Source organism: Pristiophorus japonicus, chromosome 11, assembly GCF_044704955.1.
Source record: "Pristiophorus japonicus isolate sPriJap1 chromosome 11, sPriJap1.hap1, whole genome shotgun sequence".
NCBI classification, from domain to species: domain Eukaryota; kingdom Metazoa; phylum Chordata; class Chondrichthyes; family Pristiophoridae; genus Pristiophorus; species Pristiophorus japonicus.
In genome coordinates, this window is record NC_091987.1 from 131,739,536 (window position 1) to 131,764,591 (window position 25,056).

The 25,056-nt window shown below is 45.3% G+C and overlaps 1 protein-coding gene across 9 annotated transcripts in view; it reads right to left on the reverse strand.

Annotated features, from left to right (window-relative positions):
• The window catches only part of lrch1 (leucine-rich repeats and calponin homology (CH) domain containing 1), a 229,371-nt gene that overhangs the window by 120,462 nt on the left and 83,853 nt on the right, over positions 1 to 25,056 (reverse strand). For all 9 annotated transcript variants that reach the window (XR_011595900.1, XR_011595903.1, XR_011595901.1 and 6 more), the window contains exon 2: positions 14,267 to 14,411. Coding sequence is in view for 2 of the 9 variants with exons in the window: in XM_070894070.1 (XP_070750171.1) it covers positions 14,267 to 14,411 (145 nt within the window). In the remaining 7 variants the exon portion in view is untranslated. The remainder of the gene's footprint in view (positions 1 to 14,266; positions 14,412 to 25,056) is intronic.

Here is a 25,056-nt window from a genome sequence, read left to right on the forward strand (position 1 = left end):
TTATCTCAGTGTAACTGTGACAATGGCTCTCCATCGCTCCCCATCATCCTTGACCTTTCTGCCACATTCAGCACTGTTCATTACTCCTCCAATGTCTCTCTCCTGTAGTTCACTTCCAATACCTTGCTCTATCCTAGTCTTGCTCAAGCTTGTTGTGATGCAGATACATTATATCTCCTCCTCTGCTCACAATCACTTCATTGTATATCAGGGTCCATGCTCGTTGACTTCCTCTTCACCGTCTACATGTTAACCCTTCGCGAGTTCAACATGCGGTCAGCTTCCATACGTATCGATCTACATATTGATTGGGCTAACCAAACTGGTAGCAATGCGGTGGAGGAGGATTTCCTGGAGTGTATTAGGGATGGTTTTGTAGACCAATATGTCGAGGAACCAACTAAAGGACTGGCCATCATAGACTGGGTGATGTGTAATGAGAAAGGACTAATTAGCAATCTTGTTGTGCGAGGCCCCTTGGGGAAGAGTGACCATAATATGGTAGAATTCTTTATTAAGATGGAGAGTGACACAGTTAATTCAGAGACTAGGGTCCTGATCTTAAGAAAAGGTAACTTCGATGGTATGAGACATGAATTGGCTAGAATAGACTGGCGAGTGATACTTAAAGGATTGACGATGGATCGGCAATGGCAAATATTTAAAGATTACATGGATGAACTTCAACAATTGTACATCCCTGTCTGGAGTAAAAATAAAATGGAGAAGATGGCTCAACCGTGGCTAACAAGGGAAATTAAGGATAGTGTTAAATCCAAGGAAGAAGCATATAAATTGGCCAGAAAAAGCAGCAAACCTGAGGACTGGGAGAATTTTGTAATACAGCAGAGGAGGACAAAGGGTTTAATTAAGAGGGAGAAAATAAAGTATGAGAGGAAGCTTGCTGGGACCGTAAAAACTGACTGCAAAAGTTTCTATAGATATGTGAAGAGAAAAAGATTAAGTGAAAACAAACATAGGTCCCTTGCAGTCAGATTCAGGTGAATTTATAATAGGGAACAAAGAAATGGTGGACCAGTTAAACAAATACTTTGGTTCTGTCTTCATGAAGGAAGACACAAATAACCTTCCGGAAATACTAGGGGACCGAGGATCTAGTGAGAAGGAGGAACTGAAGGAAATCCTTATTAGGCGGGAAATTGTGTTTGGGAAATTGATGGGATTGAAGGCCGATAAATCCCCGGGGCCTGATAGTCTGCATCCCAGAGTACTGAAGGAAGTAACCCTAGAAATAGTGGATGCACTGGTGATCATTTTCCAACAATCTATCGACTCTGGATCAGTTCCTATGGACTGGAAGGTAGCTAATGTAACACCACTTTTTAAAAAAGGAGGGAGAGAGAAAACGGGGAATTATAGATCGGTTAGCCTGACATCAGTAGTGGGGAAAATGTTGGAATCAATGATTAAAGATGAAATCGCAGCACATTTGGAAAGCAGTGACGGAATCGGTCCAAGTCAGCATAGATTTATGAAAGGGAAATCCTGCTTGACAAATCTTCGAGAATTTTTTGAGGATGTAACTAGTAGAGTGGACAAGGGAGAACCAGTGGATGTGGTGTATTTGGACTTTCAAAACGCTTTTGACAAGGTCCCACACAAGAGATTGGTGTACAAAATTAAAGCACATGGTAATGTACTGATGTGGATAGGGAACTGGTTGGCAGACAGGAAGCAGAAAGTCGGGATAAACGAGTCCTTTTCAGAATGGCAGGCAGTGACTAGTGGAGTGCCGCAGGGCTCAGTGCTGGGACCCAGCCATTTACAATATACATTAATGATTTGGATGAGGGAATTGAGTGTAAAATCTCCAAGTTTGCGGATGACACTAAGCTGTGTGGCAGTGTAAGCTGCAGCTAAAAGGCTGCAGGATGACTTGGACAGGTTAGGTGAGTGGGCAAACGCATGGCAGATGCAGTATAATGTGGATAAATGTGAGGTTATTCACATTGGTGGCAAAAACGCGAAGGCAGATTATCTGAATGGCGGCAGATTAGGAAAAGGGGAGGTGCAACGAGACCTGGGTGTCATGGTACATCAGTCATTGAAAGTTGGCATGCAGGTACAGCAGGTGGTGAACAAGGCAAATGGTATGTTGGCCTTCATAGCGAGAATTTGAGTATAGGAGCAGGGAGGTCATACTCCAGTTGTACAGGGCCTTGGTGAGGCCTCACCTGGAATATTGTGTTCAGTTTTGGTCTCCTAATCTGAGGAAGGACATTCTTGCTATTGAGGGAGTGCAGCAAAGGTTCACCAGACTGATTCCCGGGATGGCAGGACTGACATATGAGGAGTGACTGGATTGACTGGGCCTGTATTCACTGGAGTTTAGAAGAATGAGAGGGGATCTCCTTGAAACATATAAAATTCTGACGGGACTGGACAGGTTAGATGCAGGAAGAATGTGCCCAATGTTGGGGAAGTCCAGAACCAGGGGACACAGTCTATGGATAAGGGGTAGGCCATTTAGGACTGAGATGAGGAGAAACTTCTTCGCTCAGAGAATTGGTAACCTGTGGAATTCCCCACCGCAGAGAGTTGTTGATGCCAGCTCATTGGATATATTCAAAAGGGGGTTAGATATGGCCCTTACGGCTAAAGAGATCAAGGGGTATGGAGAGAAAGAAGAAAAGGGGTCCTGAGATGAATGATCAGCCATGATCTTAGTGAATGGCGGTGCAGGCTCAAAGGGCCGAATGGCCTACTCCTGCACCTATTTTCGATGATTCTATCTACACTGTTGACGTCCAACTCTACCTCTCTGCCTGCTCCAATGATCCAAAGGCTCTTGCTGGACCAACTGTTCGGCTGATATCAAGATTGATTTGGATGAATCAAAATTTACTCCCGGTTAATGTTGGTAAGAATGAAGCCATTACTTTCGACTCCCGCCAGCACCTGCATGGCTCTGGTGCTGAATCTTCCGAACACTGTCCCAGCCGGCCTCCCTGTCTCAGCCTTCCACAATTCCACAAGCTTCAACACATTCAAAGTGGTGCAACCAGTGTCCTCAACTGGATTAAACACCCCCTTTCCCCACCACGAGCTCTGCTGGCTCTCATACCCCAGTGAATTGACTTGAAAATTCTCGTCCTTGCTTTCAAATCCTTCCATGACCTCATTTCATCCTACCTTAGTGACCTCCTCCTTGTATGCACTTTTCACCCTCTAACATTGGGCCTCTCTTAGTCTCCACTCCACAACTGGTAGTGACTCATTCAGCCATTCTGCTCCTGCCTTTTGGAACGCTCGACTTAACTTCCTCCACCTTCCACTCTCCTTGCTTTCAAAAAACTCAAACGTGCCCTCGGGCCCTCCTCAAACCTGCTCCACTTTTCCCTTTCTCCTTCCTGTCCACCATTTTGTCGGTGTGATGTTTAAGTATATTAATATGTTTCCCTACATGTGAAGCATGTTGTAGAAATACAAGTATTGTTGAACTGATCAAAAACATTTTTTTCTGCTGTTTCCATGGGCTAGGACTTTCCACTTTTACCATTACTGCCCATATCTCGGTGGTATACACTTCTCAACTTTTCAATATCACCGGAATACTGCTAAGATCCAAAGCCGCAAGTTTCGACTTTTTTTCCCCCACGGTATCGATAGTGATCGGGCGGCAGTGGTATTTTTCCTCGTGTAAGGCCGCTGTCCTTAGCAGCGGTCATTCTGCACATGCGTGTTTTTTCTTCTTCTACAACTGAACTTTTTCCCACGATTCGGGGGTCAGGGGTCACCCTGCGCATGCGCAGATGAGGGAGGGAGGGGGGGGGAAGAGAGAGAGAGGGAGAGAGATATAAAGGAGACTGCCTGCTTGTTCTGTCTGTTTTGATTTGAGGAGAAATCATTTATCTCTATTCTTTTATTAAATAAAAAAAGATAAATTCACATTATAATGGATAGTGAAGATCAGCTAATGTTGGAAGCTAATGTAGGAAGGAGGAAGAGGGCAAAATGCTTCACCATCGTTGCGCAAGCTGCCTTGGTCCACGAGGTGGAGGCACGCTGGATCTAATTGACCTGGGGTGGTCGTGGGAAACAAACGCCGGCAGTTTACCAGCGAAAATGGGCAGAGATTGCTGAGGCAAGTCCTCAGTTGCCCAAGTCCGTCGGGCAACGACATTGTTTCGGCCGCGAGAGTAAGTAATAACTTTAATCATGCACTGACTCATTACTTAAAACGTAAATCTGCCACATTGTAATGTTGTTAATCTTGGTAAGCTTGGTGTTACGCATTATTTACTATCAACGATGTTATTACATTGTTTTCCTGTACTAAGATGTGTTCATCATGCATCACTTGCAACCTAACGGTGTATTAATGGGACATTGTTGAAAGGCATTGGGGGGGTGAGTAACTGTGGATGTCTATCTGTGTGCTGGGTACTCGTACCTGGGCAATTATCTTATACCACGCTATTGGCATCTTTGCAGAAGAAATTGCTTTCAATCGCAGTGAGCATCGGCGCACCGGAGGAGGGCTGGCAGAGCTGGAAGAGTTCATGGACCAGGAAGAGCAGACCGCAGCCCTCACAGGGGCACATGATCGCTCGGCCACCCGTGGGAGTGCTGATCCGGTGTTAGCGCCACGTAAGTCATGCATAATCCCCGGGCCGTGCAACGTTCATGCAACTGAGAGTCAAATGAACATAATGTATGTAATGTAATGTAACGCTGGGACCATGAAATCTTATTATAATGCCATGCAGTTTCAGTAAATTCATGTTAATTACATCCAGCGTCTCTCGGTGATATATAATGCAATAGTGTAGCTCCTCTACATATGCCTGTGCAACGTAAGCGTTAAAACGTCACCCTGACCCCTCCCTCCCTTCCTTCTGCTTGCCTCTCATATTATGTTTTCGAGCTGCCCAGGCGCATGAACCTGCTGAGCCCCCTGGAGCGTCACCAATCCTTGTACAGGTTGTTTTAACCGGAGTGGAGGCCACGGAGGATGATGATGACGATAACACCATGCGACTCTCGGACACCCCTCAAGATGTTTCATGTGTTGAACATGCCCCGGGAGATGTAGCGGGGGGGCGGGGCGGGGACTGAAACATAGAAAATAGGTGCAGGAGTAGGCCATTCGGCCCTTCGAGCCTGCACCGCCATTCAATGACTTCATGGCTGAACATGCAACTTCAGTACCCCATTCCTGCTTTCTCGACATACCCCTTGATCCCCCTAGTAGTAAGGACTACATCTAACTCCTTTTTGAATATATTTAGTGAATTGGCCTCAACAACTTTCTGTGGTAGAGAATTCCACAGGTTCACCACTCTCTGGGTGAAGAAGTTTCTCCTCATCTCGGTCCTAAATTGCTTACCCCTTATCCTTAGACTGTGACCCCTGGTTCTGGACTTCCCCAACATTGGGAACATTCTCCCTGCATCTAACCTGTCTAAAGCCATCAGAATTTTAAACGTTTCTATGAGATCCCCTCTCATTCTTCTGAACTCCAGTGAATACAAGCCCAGTTGATCCAGTCTTTCTTGATATGTCAGTCCTGCCATCCCGGGAATCAGTCTGATGAACCTTCGCTGCACTCCCTCAATAACAAGAATGTCCTTCCTCAAGTTAGGAGACCAAAACTGTACACAATACTCCAGGTGTGGCCTCACCAAGGCCCTGTACAACTGTAGCAACACCTCCCTGCCCCTGTACTCAAATCCCCTCGCTATGAAGGCCAACATGCCATTTGCTTTCTTAACCGCCTGCTGTACCTGCATGCCAAACTTCAATGTCTCATGTACCATGACACCCAGACCTCCCCTTTTCCTAATCTGTCACCATTCAGATAATAGTCTGTCTCTCTGTTTTTAACCACCAAAGTGGATAACCTCACATTTATCCACATTATACTTCATCTGCCATGCATTTGCCCACTCACCTAACCTATCCAAGTCACTCTGCAGCCTCATTGTATCCTCCTCGCAGCTCACACTGCCACCCAACTTAGTGTCATCCGCAAATTTGGTGATACTACATTTAATCGTCTAAATTATTAATGTACAATGTAAACAGCTGGGGCCCCAGCACAGAACCTTGCGGTACCCCACTAATCACTGCCTGTCATTCTGAAAAGTACCCATTTACTCCTACTCTTTGCTTCCTGTCTGACAACCAGTTCTCAATCCACGTCAGCACACTACCCCCAATCCCATGTGCTTTAACTTTGCACATTAATCTCTTGTGTGGGACCTTGTCGAAAGCTTTCTGAAAGTCTAAATACACCACATTAACTGGTTCTCCCTTGTCCACTTTACTGGAAACATCCTCAAAAAATTCCAGAAGATTTGTCAAGCATGATTTCCTTTTCACAAATCCATGCTGACTTGGACCTAGCATGTCACCTCTTTCCAAATGCGCTGCTATGACATTCTTAATAATTGATTCCATCATTTTACCCACTACCGATGTCAGGCTGACCGGTCTATAATTCTGTTTTCTCTTTCCCTCCTTTTTTAAAAAGTGGGGTTACATTGGCTACCCTCCACTCCATAGGAACTGATCCAGAGTCAATGGAATGTTGGAAAATGACCGTCAATGCATCCGCTATTTCCAAGGCCACCTCCTTAAGTACTCTGGGATGCAGTCCATCGGGCCCTGGGGATTTATCGGCCTTCAATCCCATCAATTTCCCCAGCACAATTTCCCGCCTAATAATGATTTCCCTCAGTTCCTCCTTCTTACTAAACCCTCTGACCCCTTTTATATCCAGAAGGTTGTTTGTGTCCTCCTTAGTGAATACCGAACCAAAGTACTTGTTCAATTGGTCTGCCATTTCTTTGTTCCCCGTTATGACTTCCCCTGATTCTGACTGCAGGGGACCTACATTTGTCTTTACTAACCTTTTTCTCTTTACATATCTATAGAAGCTTTTGCAGTCCGTCTTAATGTTCACTGCAAGCTTCCTCTCATACTCTATTTTCCCTGCTCTAATCAAACCCTTTGTCCTCCTCTGCTGAGTTCTAAATTTCTCCCAGTCCCCGGGGTCGCTGCTATTTCTGGCCAATTTGTATGCCACTTCCTTGGCTTTAATACTATCCCTGATTTCCCTTGATAGCCACGGTTGAGCCACCTTCCCTTCTCGAAGGGTCCATTCTACCTGCGACCACCTCTTCCTCAGTCGGATTGATATTTCATGGATTTGGCTCGGAGGAAGTAGCGGGACCAAGCGGTGTGCAGCAGGGTACACCGAGTGTTCCAGCCCCTGTGCCAAATCCACAAAGCTGATTGGGCAGGGCAAGCGTGCTCGACGACAGGCAGACGTCGACCTGGACATGGTTGGACTCTCTGGGGTGAGCGTTCACATTGGTCGAGAGCTCCTCCAAGGTATTGGTGGCCTAGCCGGGAATATCGACACGCAGTCAGCACGCCAATTGGAAGACACGGTGGCACCGATTGCGGTGATGCGGCGAGCCGCCGATTACGTTAATGCCATGCGGCAAATGATGGAATCGGTCTCTGGCACTGAACTCCAAGGTGTCATACTACCAATGCCGACAGCACCTGGGAGTCAGGAGCATACTAATACTTCCATCTCCGAAGATGGGGCTACAGAACCTTCCACTTCTCCAGATTCCCCCACACATCGCAGCCATCGTCACCCCCCCCCCCCCCCCCACAGCAGCAGCGCTCGAGGCGTCCTGCCACACAACGCATTTGTCCCAACACGGGCAGGGGGCAGGGTAATGGAAAAAAACAATTGGGGGGCAAGGATGGGGGGGCGGGGCAGGGGAGGCGGTGGGAATGGTGGCCGCAGGTAGATTTTTTGCCGGGTGGGGTGGGGTGGGGAGTGGGGCAAATGTTTTTTTATTCAAAAATTGTTGACTGTGGGGGGGTGTTGTGGGTTTAATGTTTTCAATCTTGCTGCTGTTGATTGGTTGCTTTGTTTGCATTTTGTTGTACATTTCCTTTAGAAATAATTATTTTTTATTAATTTATTTCATTTCAAAAGATTCATTTTTCAAAATTTATAAAATATTTTATTCAACTGAACACTTATTGTGCAGTGTCTCTCACTTTCACAAAATGAGGGGTTAGCAATCAATAAAAGGGTTGCAAACAATGGTCATTTTAAAGTTTAAACTTAACTCTCACTGTTCAAGCAAAGTATTCATTTATGAGCTGCTGACATAACAGTTTTGCAACTACATAACTACTACGGGGCTTCTCCTGCAGTGTAGGGGTGGATGGTGTCATGGGTTCATCGCCAGACTCCTCCTCGCCCCCTCTATCCTGAGATGGTCCTGCAGTTCCCTGTGGCATTTTCTGTCTCGTTCTGATTGCCAAGTTGTGCAACATGCAACACACCACAATGAACTCCGTGACATGCTCAGGGTGGTATTGTAGGCTGCCTCCAGAGTGGTCCAGGCATCTGAAGCGCTGTTTCACCACTCCAATTGTCTTTTCGACGATATTGCGTGTGGCTATGTGGTTGATATTGTATTGATGCTTGGCATCTGTCTGAGGCTTATGGGGTGGGGGTCAAGAGCCAGGTGGCGAGGCCGTATACTTTATCACCAAGCATCCAGCATTGACCTTGTGGTTGATTGTTGAAGAGGTCGGAGACAGTGCTCTCATGCAAGCTGTGTGCATCATGAATGCTCCCTGGAAAATTGGCATTTACTGCCATGATTATTTGCTTGTGGTCGACAACGAGCTGCACGTTAAGGGAGTGGAATCCCGTTCGGTTCTAGTACACCTCTGCATCCTCTAAAGGTGCTCGCATGGCAATGTGCAGACAGTCTATTGCTCCATGCACCTTGAGGAAGTTTGCTATTCTCGAAAAACCCAAAGCCCTCTCACTCTGTGCCTCCCTGGTCATTGGGAAGTATATAAAGTTAAAACTTCTTTCATAAAGTGCTTCTGTCACCTGCCGAATGCAGCAATGTGTGGCATGCTGAGGGATGCAGCATATGTCGCCAGCTGATGCTTGAAAGGAGCCTGATGCACAGAATGAAAGTGCTGCAGTCAGCTTAACCTCAACGGGCAGTGCTGTCCTGATGGTGCTGGTAGGCTGCAGGTCTCCCTTAATGAGTTGGCATATCTCACTGATGACCTCTTTTTGGAAGCGCAGCCTTTTAATGCACTGTATATCGCAGGTCCAGGTGTGAATGCTTATGCGTAAATGCGTTGGGGGTAAGACCTCCTCCTCCTCAGCAGTCTGCCACCTCTCTGATTGGGCAAATAATGCTCTCCAATGAACTTTCTTCCAGCTCTATTCAGTAGCATGTAAATCAGCAATATTGGCAGAGAAATTGCAGGCCCCATTCGTTTAAAAGTCCTCTAAACAATCATATAACACCCAAAAACGTACTCCAAAGAGACTACAATGCCCTCAGATTATGAGCAGTGATTCAAACACCCTTAAAATCCACTCACGAATGACTTTAATGCTCTCACCAACTTGAACCAGCCTTTTCTTCAACTTCATCCGTTTTAAAACATGGCGTCCATACCGCTGGATTAAGGTCAGCTGAGTGCAGCCTTTTCAGGGCGGTATTTTAGTCTGGCGGTAAATTGGGCGGAATTTGGGCAAATTGCTGAATATTCCGCCGGCGGTAATTATGGGTGGTACACGTTGAAGTGCTCAGAAAATCAGCAAAAACAAATGGGAGGGCGGTATAGTTTACCGCCGGCAGTAATAGATTGCCGAATTTACCACCGGCATTATATGGGTGGTAACTGGGTGTTAGTTTCCAGTTTATGCATCAAATGGGCACTAATGGCTTCCTTAACGGTAAATGGGCGGTAATACGGCGGTAAATGGGCGGAATGTTGCCGAAGGTGTAGCCCCATAAACCTAGTACAACACTGAAACTTGTGAAAAAAATAGAACAAAAGAGGTGCGAGAACAGACAGCAAAGATCTGGCTTCAGGGTAGAAGGGGACAACTCAAATGCAACCACTCTGCAGACAACCATTACCCAAGATCACTGTGCTTTGCTTTCTTCGTCTCTGAACGGCTGATTGTTTAATTCTTCCTCCATTTCCTTTCCCTCGCTACTCCTTCCCCTCCCTCTTTGCTCTAGTCTTTATCTTCTGTTTTTCCCCTTACTACAGGAATTGTGCAGCTACATGGGATGGGGACAAGCAGCGAGCTGCTGAAAGAGCGGAGAGAAGCTGATCTTTTTTCCAAAAATAGTCTCTGCTGCCTTGAGGGAGATGCTTTTTGTCTCTTCCAGCAACACCTGGCGTCAGTGATCCCTGTGGCATCGGAGGTGGAGAAGCAGTGTGCTGACTCACCTTGCCTCCTTTTCCCTTTCTCGTTAGCCTTTTGCTTTTATCTTCTGTCCTGCTTTACGAGCTTCCTGTTTTTTTTACTGCTTATTCTTTCCCCTTTCTTGCAGTGATGGTGCCATCATGTGGGCGGGCTGCAGATGTGGTGGAACACTGAAATTGGGACGCTTTAGCTTGCAACAACTTGCATTTAGATCGCGCAGTGAAAAATCTCAAGGTGTTTCACAGGAGCGTTATCAGACAAAATTTGACACCAAGCCACTTAAGGGACATTAGAACTAGTGACCAAAAGCTTGGTCAAAGAGTTAGCTTTTAAGGAGGATCTTGAAGGAGGAGAGAGGGAAATTATATTCATCAAAAAGAATAAAACTGCAGATGCTGGAAATCTGAAACAAACACAGAAACAGCTGAGAAAAACTCAGTAGGTCAGGTCAGCATCAGTGGAGAACAGATAAGTTAAGCTGTGGACCCTTCATCAGAAGTGGATGATATTACAGATGACCAGAACTTAAAATGGAACAGAACAAAGGGAAGAGGGAGGAAAACACACACAAGAGAAGTAACAGCCTGCAAAGGATTTATGAGAACAGGAGATAATCTGAGAACATAATCTGAGGGCATTGTAGTCTCTTTGGAGTACGTTTTTGGGTGTTATATGACAGTTTAGAGGACTTTTAAAGGAATGGGGCCTGCAATTTCTCTGCATCCCAGAGTACTTAAATAAGTGGCCCTAGAAATAGTGGATGCATTGGTGATCATTTTCCAACAGTCTATCGACTCTGGATCAGTTTCTATGGACTGGAGGGTAGCTAATCAAACATCAGTTTTTAAAAAAGAAGGGAGAGAGAAAACGGGGAATGAAAGATCGGTAAGCCTGACATCAGTAATGGGGAAAATGTTGGAATCAATTATTAATGATGAAATAGCAGCGCATTTGGAAAGCAGTGACAAGTCAGCATGGATTTATGAAAGAGAAATCATGCTTGACAAATCTTCTAGAATTTCTTTGAGGATGTAACTAGTAGAGTGGACAAGGGAGAACCAGTGGATGTGGTGTATTTGGACTTTCAAAAGGCTTTTGACAAGGTCCCACACAAGAGATTGTTGTGCAAAATTAAAGCACATGGTATTGGGGGTAATGTACTGACGTGGATAGAAAGCTGGTTGGCAGACAGGTAGCAGAGAGTCAGGATTAATGGGTCCTTTTCAGAATGGCAGGCAGTGACTAGTGGGGTGCCGCAGGGCTCAGTGCTGGGACCCCAGCTATTTACAACATACATCAATGATTTAGATGAAGGAATTGTGTGTAATATCTCCAAGTTTGCAGATGACACTAAGCTGGGTGGCGGTGTGAGCTGTGAGGAGGATGTCAAGAGGCTGCAGGGTGATTTGGACAGGTTAGGTGAGTGGGCAAATGCATGGCAGGTGCATATAATATGGATAAATGAGAGATTATCCATTTTGGGGGCAAAAACACGAAGGCAGAATATTATCTGAATGGCGGCAGATTAGGAAAAGGGGAGGTGTAACGAGAACTGGGTGTCGTGGTACATCAGTCATTGAAAGTTGGCATGCAGGTACAGCAGGCGGTGAAGAAGGCAAATGGTATGTTGGCCTTTATAGCTAGAAGATTTGAGTATAGGAGCAGGGAGGTCTTACTGCAGATGTACAGGGCCTTGGTGAGACCTCACCTGGAATATTGTGTTAGTTTTGGTCTCCTAATCTGAGGAAGGACGTTCTTGCTATTGAGGGAGTGCAGCGAAGGTTCACCAGACTGATTCCCGGGATGGCAGGATTGACATATGAGGAGAGACTGGATCGATTGGGCCTGTATTCACTGGCGTTTAGAAGGATTAGAGAGGATCTCATTGAAACACACAAAATTCTGACAGGACTGGGCAGGTTAGATGCAGCAGGAATGTTCCCGAAGTTGGGGAAGTCCAGAACCAGGGAAGACAGTCTAAGGATAAGGGGTAGGCCATTTAGGACTGAGATGAGGAGAAACTTCTTCACTCAGAGAGTTGTTAACCTGTGGAATTCTCTACCGCAGAGAGTTGTTGATGCCAGTTCATTGGATATATTCAAGAGGGAGTTAGATATGGTCCTTATGGCTAAAAGGATCAAGGGTTATGGAGAGACAGCAGGAAAGGGGTACCGAGGTGAATGATCAGCCATGATCATTATTGAATGGTGGTGCAGGCTCGAAGGGCCGAATGGCCGACTCCTGCACCTATTTTCTATGTTTCTATGTTTCTATATGGCTAAAGTGATATTAGCATGAGACTGTAAGGCAGAAGAAATGGAAGCATGAAAAACTGGCCCCTGAGATTTATATTAAGTATTTTGCTTGAATATACCTCCAGGCTGGAGTTGGGGCTTTAGGGGTAGGTGTGGATGGAGCTTGCTGGAGTAGGAGTATCAGGAAGCAGAGTGGCTGTGGACAGGCTGAGGAGCAGATCTACAACAACTCAAGTTAAAAAAAATACTTGGCCAAACTCAAGTTGGATAAAAATAAACCTAACTAGGGAGGTCCAGCAAAAGAATACAAAAGTATCAATGGCAAAGATGGCTGGAGGACAAGGCTCTAAAGATAAAAGCTCACAAACTCTATAATAACATGTCACCAAAAGTCCAGATTGACTTGAAAATGTTCGAAACAATAAAACTATTGCAAGAGAGGAATAAACTTCTGGTTACTACTACACTATCTGAATTGTGAAAACTGCAGTATGAATTGCTCCTAATGTAAAAATTAATTCTAATTTATTTCTCCAATGCAAGCAACAATAATAACTTGTATTTATATAGCGCCTTTAACGTAGTAAAACATCCCAAGGTGCTTCACAGGAATGCTATAAGACAAAAAAAAATTCGACACTGAGCCACATAAAACAAAATTAGCCCAGGTGACTAAAAGCTTGGTCAAAGAGGTAGGTTTTAAGGAGCGTCTTAAAGGAGGAAAGAGAGGTAGAGAGGTAGAGAGGCTCAGGTAGAGAGGCTCAGGTAGGGAGTTCCAGAGTTTAGGGCCCAGGCAGTTGAAGGCACGGCCACCGTTAGTTCAGCAGTTATAATCAGGGATGCTCAAGAGGGCAGAATTTGAGGAGCGTAGATATCTCGGGGGATTGTGAGGTTGAAGGAGATTACAGAGATAGGGAGCGGTGAGGCCATGGGGAGATTTGTAAACTGGGATGAGAATTTTGAAATCAAGGCTTTGCTTAACACCAGAAGCCAATATAGGTCAGCGAGCAGAGGGTGATGGGTGAGTGGGACTTGGTGCGAGTTAGGACATGGGGCAGCTGAGTTTTGGATGACCACAAGTTTACGTCGGGTAAAATGTGGGAAGCCAGCCAGGAGTGCAATGGAGTAGTCAAGTCTAGAGGTAACAAAGGCATGGATGTGAGTTTCAGCAACAGATGAGCTGAGGCAAGGGCAGAGACGGGCAGTGTTACGGAGGTGGAAATAGGTGATTTTAGTTATGCCGCGGATATGTGGCTGAAAGCTCATCTCAGAGTCAAATATGACACCTAGGTTGCAAACAGTCTGGTTCATCCTGATAGATGCTAGGGAGAGGGATGGAGTCAGTGGCTAGGGAATGCAGTTTGTGGTGGGAACCAAAGACAATGGCTTCAGTCTTCCCAATATTTATTTGGAGAAAGTTTCTGCTCATCCAGTACTGGATGTCGGACAAGCAGTCTAACAATTTAGAGACCGTGGCAGGGTGGAGAGAAGTGGTGGTGAAGTAGAGCTGGGTGTCGTCAGCATACATGTGGAAACTGACACTGTGTTTTTGGATGATATCACCAAGGGGCAGCATATAGATGAGAAATAGGAGGGGGCCAAGGATAGATCCTTGGGGGATACCAGAGGTAACGATGCGGGAATGGGAAGAGAAGCCTTTGCAGGAGATTTTCTGGCTACGATTAGATAGACAAGAATGGAACCAGGCGAGTGTACAAACAGGATGTACTGACCCTTCCAACCCGATCATTGTACTCACCTCAAGTTTAAATTGGTCAGTGTCTGCAGATTGATGACTGCGTCTGGAATGACTTTGATGCAATTGTGATACAGGTTTAACATCTCCAAGGAGATAAAGTGGCACAGCTCCAGTGGAATTTCACTCAGTCTATTCTTTGACAGATCTGTCAAGGAAACAAAATGCACCTTTTAGAAGCAAGTTTGCAGTGACATGGCAAAATAATGGACATGATGTCGAAGACCCTCCTGGACCGAATCACTGGGAGTACAGCAATACCCGGACAGCAGAACTATACACACATTACTCTATGTGATTTGTTACAAGGATGGGCATTATTCCTCCAGAATTTGTATAAAGAACTCCCAGCAATCCAGGGACTCTACTGAATAATACTTTGCCGGAAATTTAAAATTCCAGGTCTAGTTCCACAAAATCAATACACCACACAGTCATGTATTCCTGAGAAGTTTAAAGTGGGCCCAAGACACAATGGTTTATTTGCAGTGCTGTACACTGATCCCAAGCTATTTTGGATTAACAGAACCTTTAGTGGATATGATGTGCACCATGAGGAAGTCATGCTTCCAGGAATCTGGTAATTGGAAATTATTCTAGGAGGCGTCATAGGTGGAGCTTTTTGTAATCTTATATGATTGTATTGTGTTCGAGACTGAGAGAGCTTTTGTGCATTATTCGTGAAGCAGTCACTCCTTTAAACAATTGATTAGAGCAGGCTATGTAGAATCCATATTCATGTCCTGGTTATTAGATATCATGCAATATGGAGGAAGGTGGATACAAGAAGGGAAGAAACAAGGAAGATCTTGCATTTATATAGCATCGTGTTCATTCTCAGGTTGTCCCAAAGTACTTGAATTACTTTATTAGTGCAGTCATTGTTGTAATGTTGGGAAGAACAGCATCCGATTTGTATCAGAAGTATTGAGTATCATCGCATCAAGTGAAAGGAAGGGGACAGTTTATAAAAGGTTTTTGTGTTGTGTTACTAGGATATTGATTGCTATTTTGTCCAATTTTTTCTCTTTCAAACACCCACCGAAAAAAAATCGCAATTCCCTTAATTCTGGTGTGATAATTCAACCCAAAGTTTGTTTCACAAAGATTCAAATTCGGATCAAGTTCGAAATCAGACTAAATATTGATTATTCTGCATGTTTCGATGGACAGTTACTTAGAAGTAAAACAGCAACCAAGCAATGTATTAATGCTACGCCACTCCACTCCACACCCTAACCCTATAGCCCCGTCACTCCACTACACACCCTATAGCCTTGCCACTCCACTACGCACCCGATAGCCCCGAACCCCGTGGCTCTGACACTGCAAAGCCCCAGCACACCACGACACACACTATAGCCCCTTCCACTCTATGGCACATCCTATAGCCCCGGCACTCCATGCCGGACCCTATGGCTCTGACACTCCAGAGCCCTGGCACACCACGCCACACCCTATAACCCCAGCACTCCACGCCACACCCGAGAGCCATGCCACACCCTATAGCTGTGCCATTCCATGCCACAACGTGCCTTCAATTCTTCCCCAAATATGAACTCTCTCCTCCTGGAGTTCTATGCAATGCATGAACCACATTGAAAGAGATGAATTCAACCGATTTGCACTGCCTCTCCTTTCTTCAGACAAGAGCACAGAGCACCCAAATGTAAATAGTATCACCTCTCAGGAAACAGGAGAAGCCCAAACTCTACAGTCTGGAAAGGTAATTAGAGAACCTCCCAAGTATGTAAAATATGAGTAAATTGCACAGATGAAGCAACTGCAGAGAAACTGAACGTACAGCATGAAATAGGGCCAGAGGACACAAACAGAAATGACAAAGTACATTCGAACAGCAATAAGGAAAAATGTCTATTCAAAGAGTGCTGGTGTGCGCAATAAGGCAATGGATGCCACAACATTTCATTATACAAACTACAATTAGATTCCATGATCTGAGAGTTAACGTAATGAGCTTCAATGGGTTTATCTCAGCCTTAGGTTCGTTAACAATCAACTTCCACAATCTTCGATATGAGGGGAAACTTATTTACAGGTCAAAACTAATCAGCAGACATAGCAAAAACCTATCAGAACAGGACAGCTTACACAGGACATCAGTTAGCAGCCGATAGTGGTTAGAGCCATTTATCAATAGCCTTCTTGTGAGCCAAATTACCTCTATAAATACCACACTCGGTGTGTGGCCCTTTTCCTTTATAGAGCAAGAGAACATAGAAACATAGAAAATAGGTGCAGGAGCAGGCCATTCGACCCTTCCAGTCTGCACCGCCATTCAATATGATCATGCAACTTCAGTACCTCACTCCCGCCACGAACAATTCCTATAAGTCCAAACCCAAACTAAAATTTGATGTAGTGCTGAGTTTGTGGGCTCAATGGCGTACTGGATAAATCTGGGAGTGATATGGTTGGATCCAGAAGCACAGCCATTTTGCAACTTCTTTATCGTTGAGTGGACCTCTTCCATTGTGGTTATATCGCGCGGGTCTCGGGATCAGGTACTGCATCTGCTGCTAATGAGTTCCGGTCTACGAATAGTGTCACTTCAGGGTGGTTGAGTCCATAGTCAATGTTAATCCACCTGAGCATAATTTCCTCGAGTTGATCATTGCTGCCATTGACCTTGTTTATAGGCTTGAACCCCGTGTGGGTTCCGCTTTGGGTCAGAGTAATTGAAGAGCTTTATAGGTAAGTCGGTTATCAGTTCTAACGCCTTCTTCTGCCATGTTTGCCAGATTGTTGAAATAGTAGTTTTGTTTTCATCCAAAAGGAGCCTTGTAGCTGCTTGCGCTCATAGAAACATAGAAAATAGGTGCAGGAGCAGGCCATTCAGCCCTTCTAGCCTGCACCGCCATTCAATGAGTTCATGGCTGAACATGCAACTTCAGTACCCCCTTCCTGCTTTCTCGCCATAATCCTTGATCCCCCGAGTAGTAAGGACTTCATCGAACTCCCTTTTGAATATATTTAGTGAATTGGTCTCAACTACTTTCTGTGGTAAAGAATTCCACAGGTTCACCACTCTCTGGGTGAAGAAGTTTCTCCTCATCTCGGTCCTAAATGGCTTACCCCTTATCCTCAGGCTGTGACCCCTGGTTCTGGACTTCCCAAACATTGGGAACATTCTTCCTGCATCTAACCTGTCTAAACCCATCAGAATTTTAAACGTTTCCATGAGGTCCCCTCTCATTCTTCTGAACTCCAGTGAATACAAGCCCAGTTGATCCAATCTTTCTTGATAGGTCAGTCCCGCCATCCCGGGAATCAGTCTGGTGAATCTTCGCTGCACTCCCTCAATAGCAAGAATGTCCTTCCTCAAGTTAGGAGACCAAAACTGTACACAATACTCCAGGTGTGGCCTCACCAAGGCCCTGTACAACTGTAGCAACACCTCCCTGCCCCTGTATTCAAATCCCCTCACTATGAAGGCCAACATGCCATTTGCTTTCTTAACCGCCTGCTGTACCTGCATGCTAACCTTCAATGACTGATGTACCATGACACCCAGGTCTCGTTGCACCTTCCCTTTTCCTAATCTGTCACCATTCAGATAATAGTCTGTCTCTCTGTTTTTACCACCAAAGTGAATAACCTCACATTTATCCACATTATACTTCATCTGCCATGCATTTGCCCACTCACCTAACCTATCCAAGTCACTCTGCAGCCTAATAGCATCCTCCTCGCAGCTCACACTGCCACCCAACTTAGTGTCATCCGCAAATTTGGAGATACTGCATTTAATCCCCTCGTCTAAATCATTAATGTACAATGTAAACAGCTGGGGCCCCAGCACAGAGCCTTGCGGCACCCCACTAGTCACTGCCTGCCATTCTGAAAAGTACCCGTTTACTCCTACTCTTTGCTTCCTGTCTGACAACCAGTTCTCAATCCACGTCAGCACACTACCCCCAATCCCATGTGCTTTAACTTTGCACATTAATCTCTTGTGTGGGACCTTGTCGAAAGCCTTCTGAAAGTCCAAATATACCACATCAACTGGTTCTCCTTTGTCCACTCTACTGGAAACATCCTCAAAAAATTCCAGAAGATTTGTCAAGCATGATTTCCCTTTCACAAATCCATGCTGACTTGGACCTATCATGTCACCATTTTCCAGATGCACTGCTATGACATCCTTAATAATTGATTCCATCATTTTACCCACGACCGATGTCAGGCTGACCGGTCTATAATTCCCTGTTTTCTCTCTCCCTCCTTTTTTAAAAAGTGGGGTTACATTGGCTACCCTCCACTCCATAGGAACTGATCCAGAGTCAATGGAATGTTGGAAAATGACCGTCAATGCATCCGCTATTTCCAAGGCCACCTCCTTAAGTACTCTGGGATGCAGTCCATCAGGCCCTGGGGATTTATCGGCCTTCAATCCCATCAATTTCCCCAACACAATTTCCTGACTAATAAAGATTTCCCTCAGTTCCCCCTCCTTACTAGACCCTCTGCCCCCTTTGATATCCGGAAGGTTGTTTGTATCCTCCTTAGTGAATACCGAACCAAAATACTTGTTCAATTGGTCTGCCATTTCTTTGTTCCCCGTTATGACTTCCCCTGATTCTGACTGCAGGGGACCTACGTTTGTCTTTACTAACCTTTTTCTCTTTACATACCTATAGAAACTTTTGCAATCCGCTTTAATGTTCCCTGCAAGCTTCTTCTCGTACTCCATTTTCCCTGCCCTAATCAAACCCTTTGTCCTCCTCTGCTGAGTTCTAAATTTCTCCCAGTCCCCAGGTTCGCTGCTATTTCTAGCCAATTTGTATGCCACTTCCTTGGCTTTAATACTATCCCTGATTTCCCTAGATAGCCACGGTTGAGCCACCTTCCCTTTTTTATTTTTACGCCAGACAGGAATGTACAATTGTTGTAATTCAGCCATGCGGTCTCTAAATGTCTGCCATTGCCCATCCACAGTCAACCCCTTAAGTATCATTCGCAATCTATCCTAGCCAATTCACGCCTCATACCTTCAAAGTTACCCTTCTTTAAGTTCTGGACCATGGTCTCTGAATTTACTGTTTCATTCTCCATCCTAATGCAGAATTCCACCATATTATGGTCACTCTTCCCCAAGGGGCCTCGCACAATGAGATTGCTAATTAATCCTCTCTCATTACACAACACCCAGTCTAAGATGGCCTCCCCCCTAGTTGGTTCCTCGACATATTGGTCTAGAAAACCATCCCTTATGCACTCCAGGAAATCCTCCTCCACCGTATTGCTTCCAGTTTGGTTAGCCCAATCTATGTGCATATTAAAGTCACCCATTATAACTGCTACACCTTTATTGCATGCACCCCTAATTTCCTGTTTGATGCCCTCCCCAACATCCCTATTACTGTTTGGAGGTCTGTACACAACTCCTACTAACGTTTTTTGCCCTTTGGTGTTCTGCAGCTCTACCCATATAGATTCCACATCATCCAAGCTAATGTCTTTCCTAACTATTGCATTAATCTCCTCTTTAACCAGCAATGCTACCCCACCTCCTTTTCCTTTTATTCTATCCTTCCTGAATGTTGAATACCCCTGAATGTTGAGTTCCCAGCCCTGATCATCCTGGAGCCACGTCTCCGTAATCCCAATCACATCATATTTGTTATCATCTATTTGCACAATTAATTCACCCACCTTATTGCGGATACTCCTTGCATTAAGACACAAAGCCTTCAGGCTTGTTTTTTTAACACCCTTTGTCCTTTTAGAATTTTGCTGTACAGTGGCCCTTTTTGTTCTTTGCCTTGGGTTTCTCTGCCCTCCACTTTTCCTCATCTCCTTTCTGTCTTTTGCTTTTGCCTCCTTTTTGTTTCCCTCTGTCTCCCTGCATTGGTTCCCATCCCCCTGCCATATTAGTTTAAATCCTCCCCAACAGCACTAGCAAACACTCCCCCTAGGACATTGGTTCCGGTCCTGCCCAGGTGCAGACCGTCCGGTTTGTACTGGTCCCACCTCCCCCAGAACCGGTCCCAATGCCCCAGGAATTTGAATCCCTCCCTGCTGCAACACTGCTCAAGCCACGTATTCATCTGCGCTATCCTGCGATTCCTACTCTGACTATCACGTGGCACTGGTAGCAATCCCGAGATTACTACTTTTGAGGTCCTACTTTTTAATTTAGCTCCTAGCTCCTTAAATTCGTTTCGTAGGACCTTATCCCTTTTTTTACCTATGTCGTTGGTACCAATGTGCACCACGACAACTGGCTGTTCTCCCTCCCATTTCAGAATGTCATTGTGGGGCTGCCTGGACTTCAGCCACTCCCAACAAAAGTCCATCGCCCTCAGCAATCGGGTTTCTACAATGGCTGGCATACTTGCTCTACGCCTATTGTCTGAGATTGATGGCGAATTCAAGGTTGTCTTCGATTAGCCTGGCTACACAAGATGAGTAATGATCCAGTGGAAATCTCTGATGCTTGGAATGATGCCACACAGCGCAGTCATGGTCATGCTATCAAAGTGTAACTGCTTGCCGGCTTGAGCCAAATTACAGTCATGTTATTGAACAGCACCCTTACTCTGGTTAATGACATTTATTATACATCCATAGCAAGAGAAAATGACCCAAACCATTGTGTATAAGAACTCTTACTCACCAAGCAAATAGATGGCTATTTAAATTAAATGGAGTCACTATAACCATATTACGTCCCATGCATTCACATATGAAACAGGGCTGCGGTGTCCTATCCCATTTGATATTTCTTCATACGTAACTGACTGAACATTGTACCTCGTAGCACGATTCAGAATATCCTTGTGTGACAAGCCACACACACCAGCTACAGTTTGCTCAAACAGAACCACTGGGAGATGTCTACATAATTCCAAACAAACATAATCAGCAATAACCCACTCTCACCATTTCTACTCTTTCCCAAGGCATGTCGGTCCTTCACTGCAATGCATTCGATACAACAGCCTAGACGTGAACAGATTAAACTTAACCATTAGGATACAATACTGAATGCCAGTCAAAGCTTAATCAAACTGGGCCCCAACATGGTAACCTCAAGTATACATCTGAATAAACCAAAAACAGAAGTAGCTTTCAGCATTGTATTTCATAACATTACACATTCTCCTTTCTGCCCCAATTTAACTTTAAAAATGGCTCTCCGTCCCCACCCAGACCGAGAGCCCAATAGGTGTCCTGTCTATGGCCCCCACCTAGCTCTGAACTAGCCATGTGATCAGAGCAGACACAATCAACCTCCGTTCTTCCCCCCACTCCTTCAGTGAATGTCTCTGGTCAACTCTTGACAATCAACTTCCATTATAAAGAATTGCAAGAGAGCCCTCCACTAATGACATGAAATGCTTCATTTATATATCTTATATATGGTCCTTCATTGAAACACCTGTGAATTTTTTGGCGTGGAAGCAAGTCATCCTCGACTTGAGGGACTGCCTATGATGATGATAATATAAAGACAATAGGTGCAACTTGAAGGTTAGCAGTGAAGTTGAAATCAAGGGCTGGAAACACAGTCCACTAATTTAGAGTGCATACATTTTTGGTGATCCCCATCTCCAGTGAATAAGCAATGCAAGATTCTTTGGCCGATTCCTTTGCCGTATTCATCATTTGCTACAAACACAAAAATGTTCAGCTCGTGCCTTAACGTGAACAATTTTACATGACCTACATTCTTATCAGCTACCCCCACTTGATTCAGTTAACTAAATTCACTTGTGAGCTGAAGATCATTATTTTTAAATTTAATTTCAAAAACTTTGCTTCAAGGGAAAACCATTCTAATGAGATAATTGTGATCTTAATCCCGATAGTACTGAATGCCTTCAGTATCCACCCTCCCCACCTCAACCACTGCTGTCTTCTCCTGAAAAAGAGTGAATCATTTCTTTTCCATCAGCTTCTGGACCATCTGGATGAGGAGAATGAGAATTTTAAATTGGAGATGTTGGGGGACTAGAAGCCAATGTAGGTCAGCAAGGACCGGAGTAATAGTTAGGGGAACTTGTTGTGGAATAGGATTTGAGCAGCAAAGTTTTGGATGAGCTACAATTTACAATGTGTGGAGATACAAGAGGCTAGCCAGGAACACACTTGAATAGTTGGAGTTGGCAATGGCATGAATGAGGATCTCAGCAGAAGCCAGGCTGAGGCATTAGATGTTCTGGAGGTGGAGGTAGGCGGTCTTTGTGATGCAGAAGATATGGGGTCGGAGACTCAGCTCAGGGTCACATAGGACGCTGAAATTGCAAAGTGTGGTTCAAAATGAGATAGTGGGCAGGGAGGGGATTGGAATTAGTGGCAATGGTACGGAGTTTGTGACAGAGGCTAAAGACGATGACATTGGTCTTCCTAAGTTTAACTGGAGGAAATTGCGGCTCATCCAAGACTGGATATCGGACATGCGGTCTGACAACACAGAGGCAGTGGAGCAGTGGAGAGGTAGATCTGGGAGTCGTCAGCGTACATGTTATCCACATCTAATGTCTTCGGATAACATCATCAAGGGGAAACATGTAGATGAGGAAGAGGGCCAAGGACAGAGCCCAGAATGATCCCGGGGGTAATGGTGTTGCGAGGGTGTGGCGGGGGGGGGGCGCGGGGAAGAGGGGACACACGATGAGATATTGCTGGAGATGCTTCGGTTAAATTGGATAGGTAAGAGTGTAAACAGGCGAGGGCAGTCCAACTGAGCTGGACGATGACAGAGTGGTGTGGTCGGAGGGCGGTGTGGTCGGAGGGCGGTGTGGTCGGAGGGCGGTGTGGTCGGAGGGCGGTGTGGAAGGAGGGCGGTGTGGAAGGAGGGCGGTGTGGAAGGAGGGCGGTGTGGAAGGAGGGCGGTGTGGAAGGAGGGCGGTGTGGAAGGAGGGCGGTCTGGTCGGAGGGCGGTCTGGTCGGAGGGCGGTGTGGAAGGAGGGCGGTGTGGAAGGAGGGCGGTGTGGAAGGAGGGCGGTGTGGAAGGAGGGCGGTGTGGAAGGAGGGCGGTGTGGAAGGAGGGCGGTGTGGAAGGAGGACGGTGTGGAAGGAGGGCGGTGTGGAAGGAGGGCGGTGTGGAAGGAGGGCGGTGTGGAAGGAGGGCGGTGTGGAAGGAGGGCGGTGTGGAAGGAGGGCGGTGTGGTCAACCATGTCAAAAGTTGCAGAGATGTTGAGGAGGAATCGTGCGTCACAGTCACAGAACACATCATTTATGACATTTCAGTGCTGTTGTAGGGGCAGAAACCTGACCTATCTATCCTGTTAGATCACAGATCAGCCTTGGTCTCACTGAATGGTGGAACAGGCTCGAGGGACTGAATGGCCTACTACTATTCCTCTGTTCTTATGTTCCTGTTCTTTCATTAATTTAACCACTTCTATTATATTGCCCCATAATCTGTGCTATTCTAATGAAAAATTATTCAATTTTTCAAGTCTCTTGTTCATATTAATATTTCCTTATACCAGGAAAAGTCGCAGTGAATCTGTCTTGTATCCTCTGTCAAGCCTCAATATCCTTCCTATAATGTGGAGCCCAATACTGTACACAGTACTCTGCCTTATTGTTTTTATGCTCATCATTACCTCTAGGCTCTTATATTTTTGAGATAAAACCTAGCTTTTTTTTAAACCCAGCTTGATCACCCTGAGATGCTGCCTTTGATGTCCTGTGAACCTCTAACCCCAAATCCGTCTGTTGTTCCACATTACCGATTCTCCCATTAATTCCTTCCACTTAGTTTTATCATATAATCGCCTGCGTGGTACATTATCAAAGGCTTTTCTAGTTCACATACACAACATCCATTTAATTTCCCCAGTCTACCATGTCTGTTACCTCCTCAAACAATTCGGAGTTCTGCCCGGTACGATCATCCATTTTGAAATCAGTGCTTGCTACTATTTTTGGACTGAGCCCCTCCAAAAAAACACAAACCTCTCATGCAAGTTTAGCCAAGATTTGTATATCTGCAAAAGTCTCGCTTTCTACTCCTTCACTTGTTTCCTTTTCTCTCCTCCTCCTTCACTACTCAGTGTGCATCTCTCTCCTCCACTTCACACGGCCTGCCACATCGTCCTCCTGCACTTGTTTATCTCTCCCTCTCTTCTGTCTGTCCCCCTTCCCAGCTTCTGAATCTGCCTGTCAGCTTCACCCTCCATACCTGCCTCACACTTTCTCTCTCTTGCAGCATTTCCATTCTCTCGTCTACATCGCTTCTGTCCACCCGCATCGTACCTCACCTCTAGTCTCTCCTTCGCCACTTCTGTCTCCCTCCCCATGGGATCGGCATTTGCCGCTGCTTGCCAGTTTGAGATTGCTAGCTCGAAAGAAAATTAAGCAATTTGATCCCCCAGGTCGCCACTGAGTACTTATTCCTAATTGGTACCTACCAATGGAACCAAATTTAGTCAATTGGATACTTTGATTTGGGATTTCACAGACAAGTCTTCATTTCAATCAGTAACTTTTGATTTATGGATGTGCAGCAGATTTGAAACAAATTATGCAATGAATTCAAGACTTTTAAGTATATAGATACATTTTAAGTATATTTTAAGCAAAAAACTTGGATTGGATCCCTTTTGTTGCTACCACTCCCATAACCACTTATAATCCTTGAAGCTTTTATTTAGCTACCTTGGAAATTTAGCTAAATCGCCCGACCTTCCTATTCACTCACTCCAAAACCAGCTTGAATCCATTCATCCCCTTTCCTAAACAAATCCTTCCATAACCCCTTGGTCTCACCAACAGCACCAAATTCATCCTTCCACTCTTAATCTAATCCAGCAGA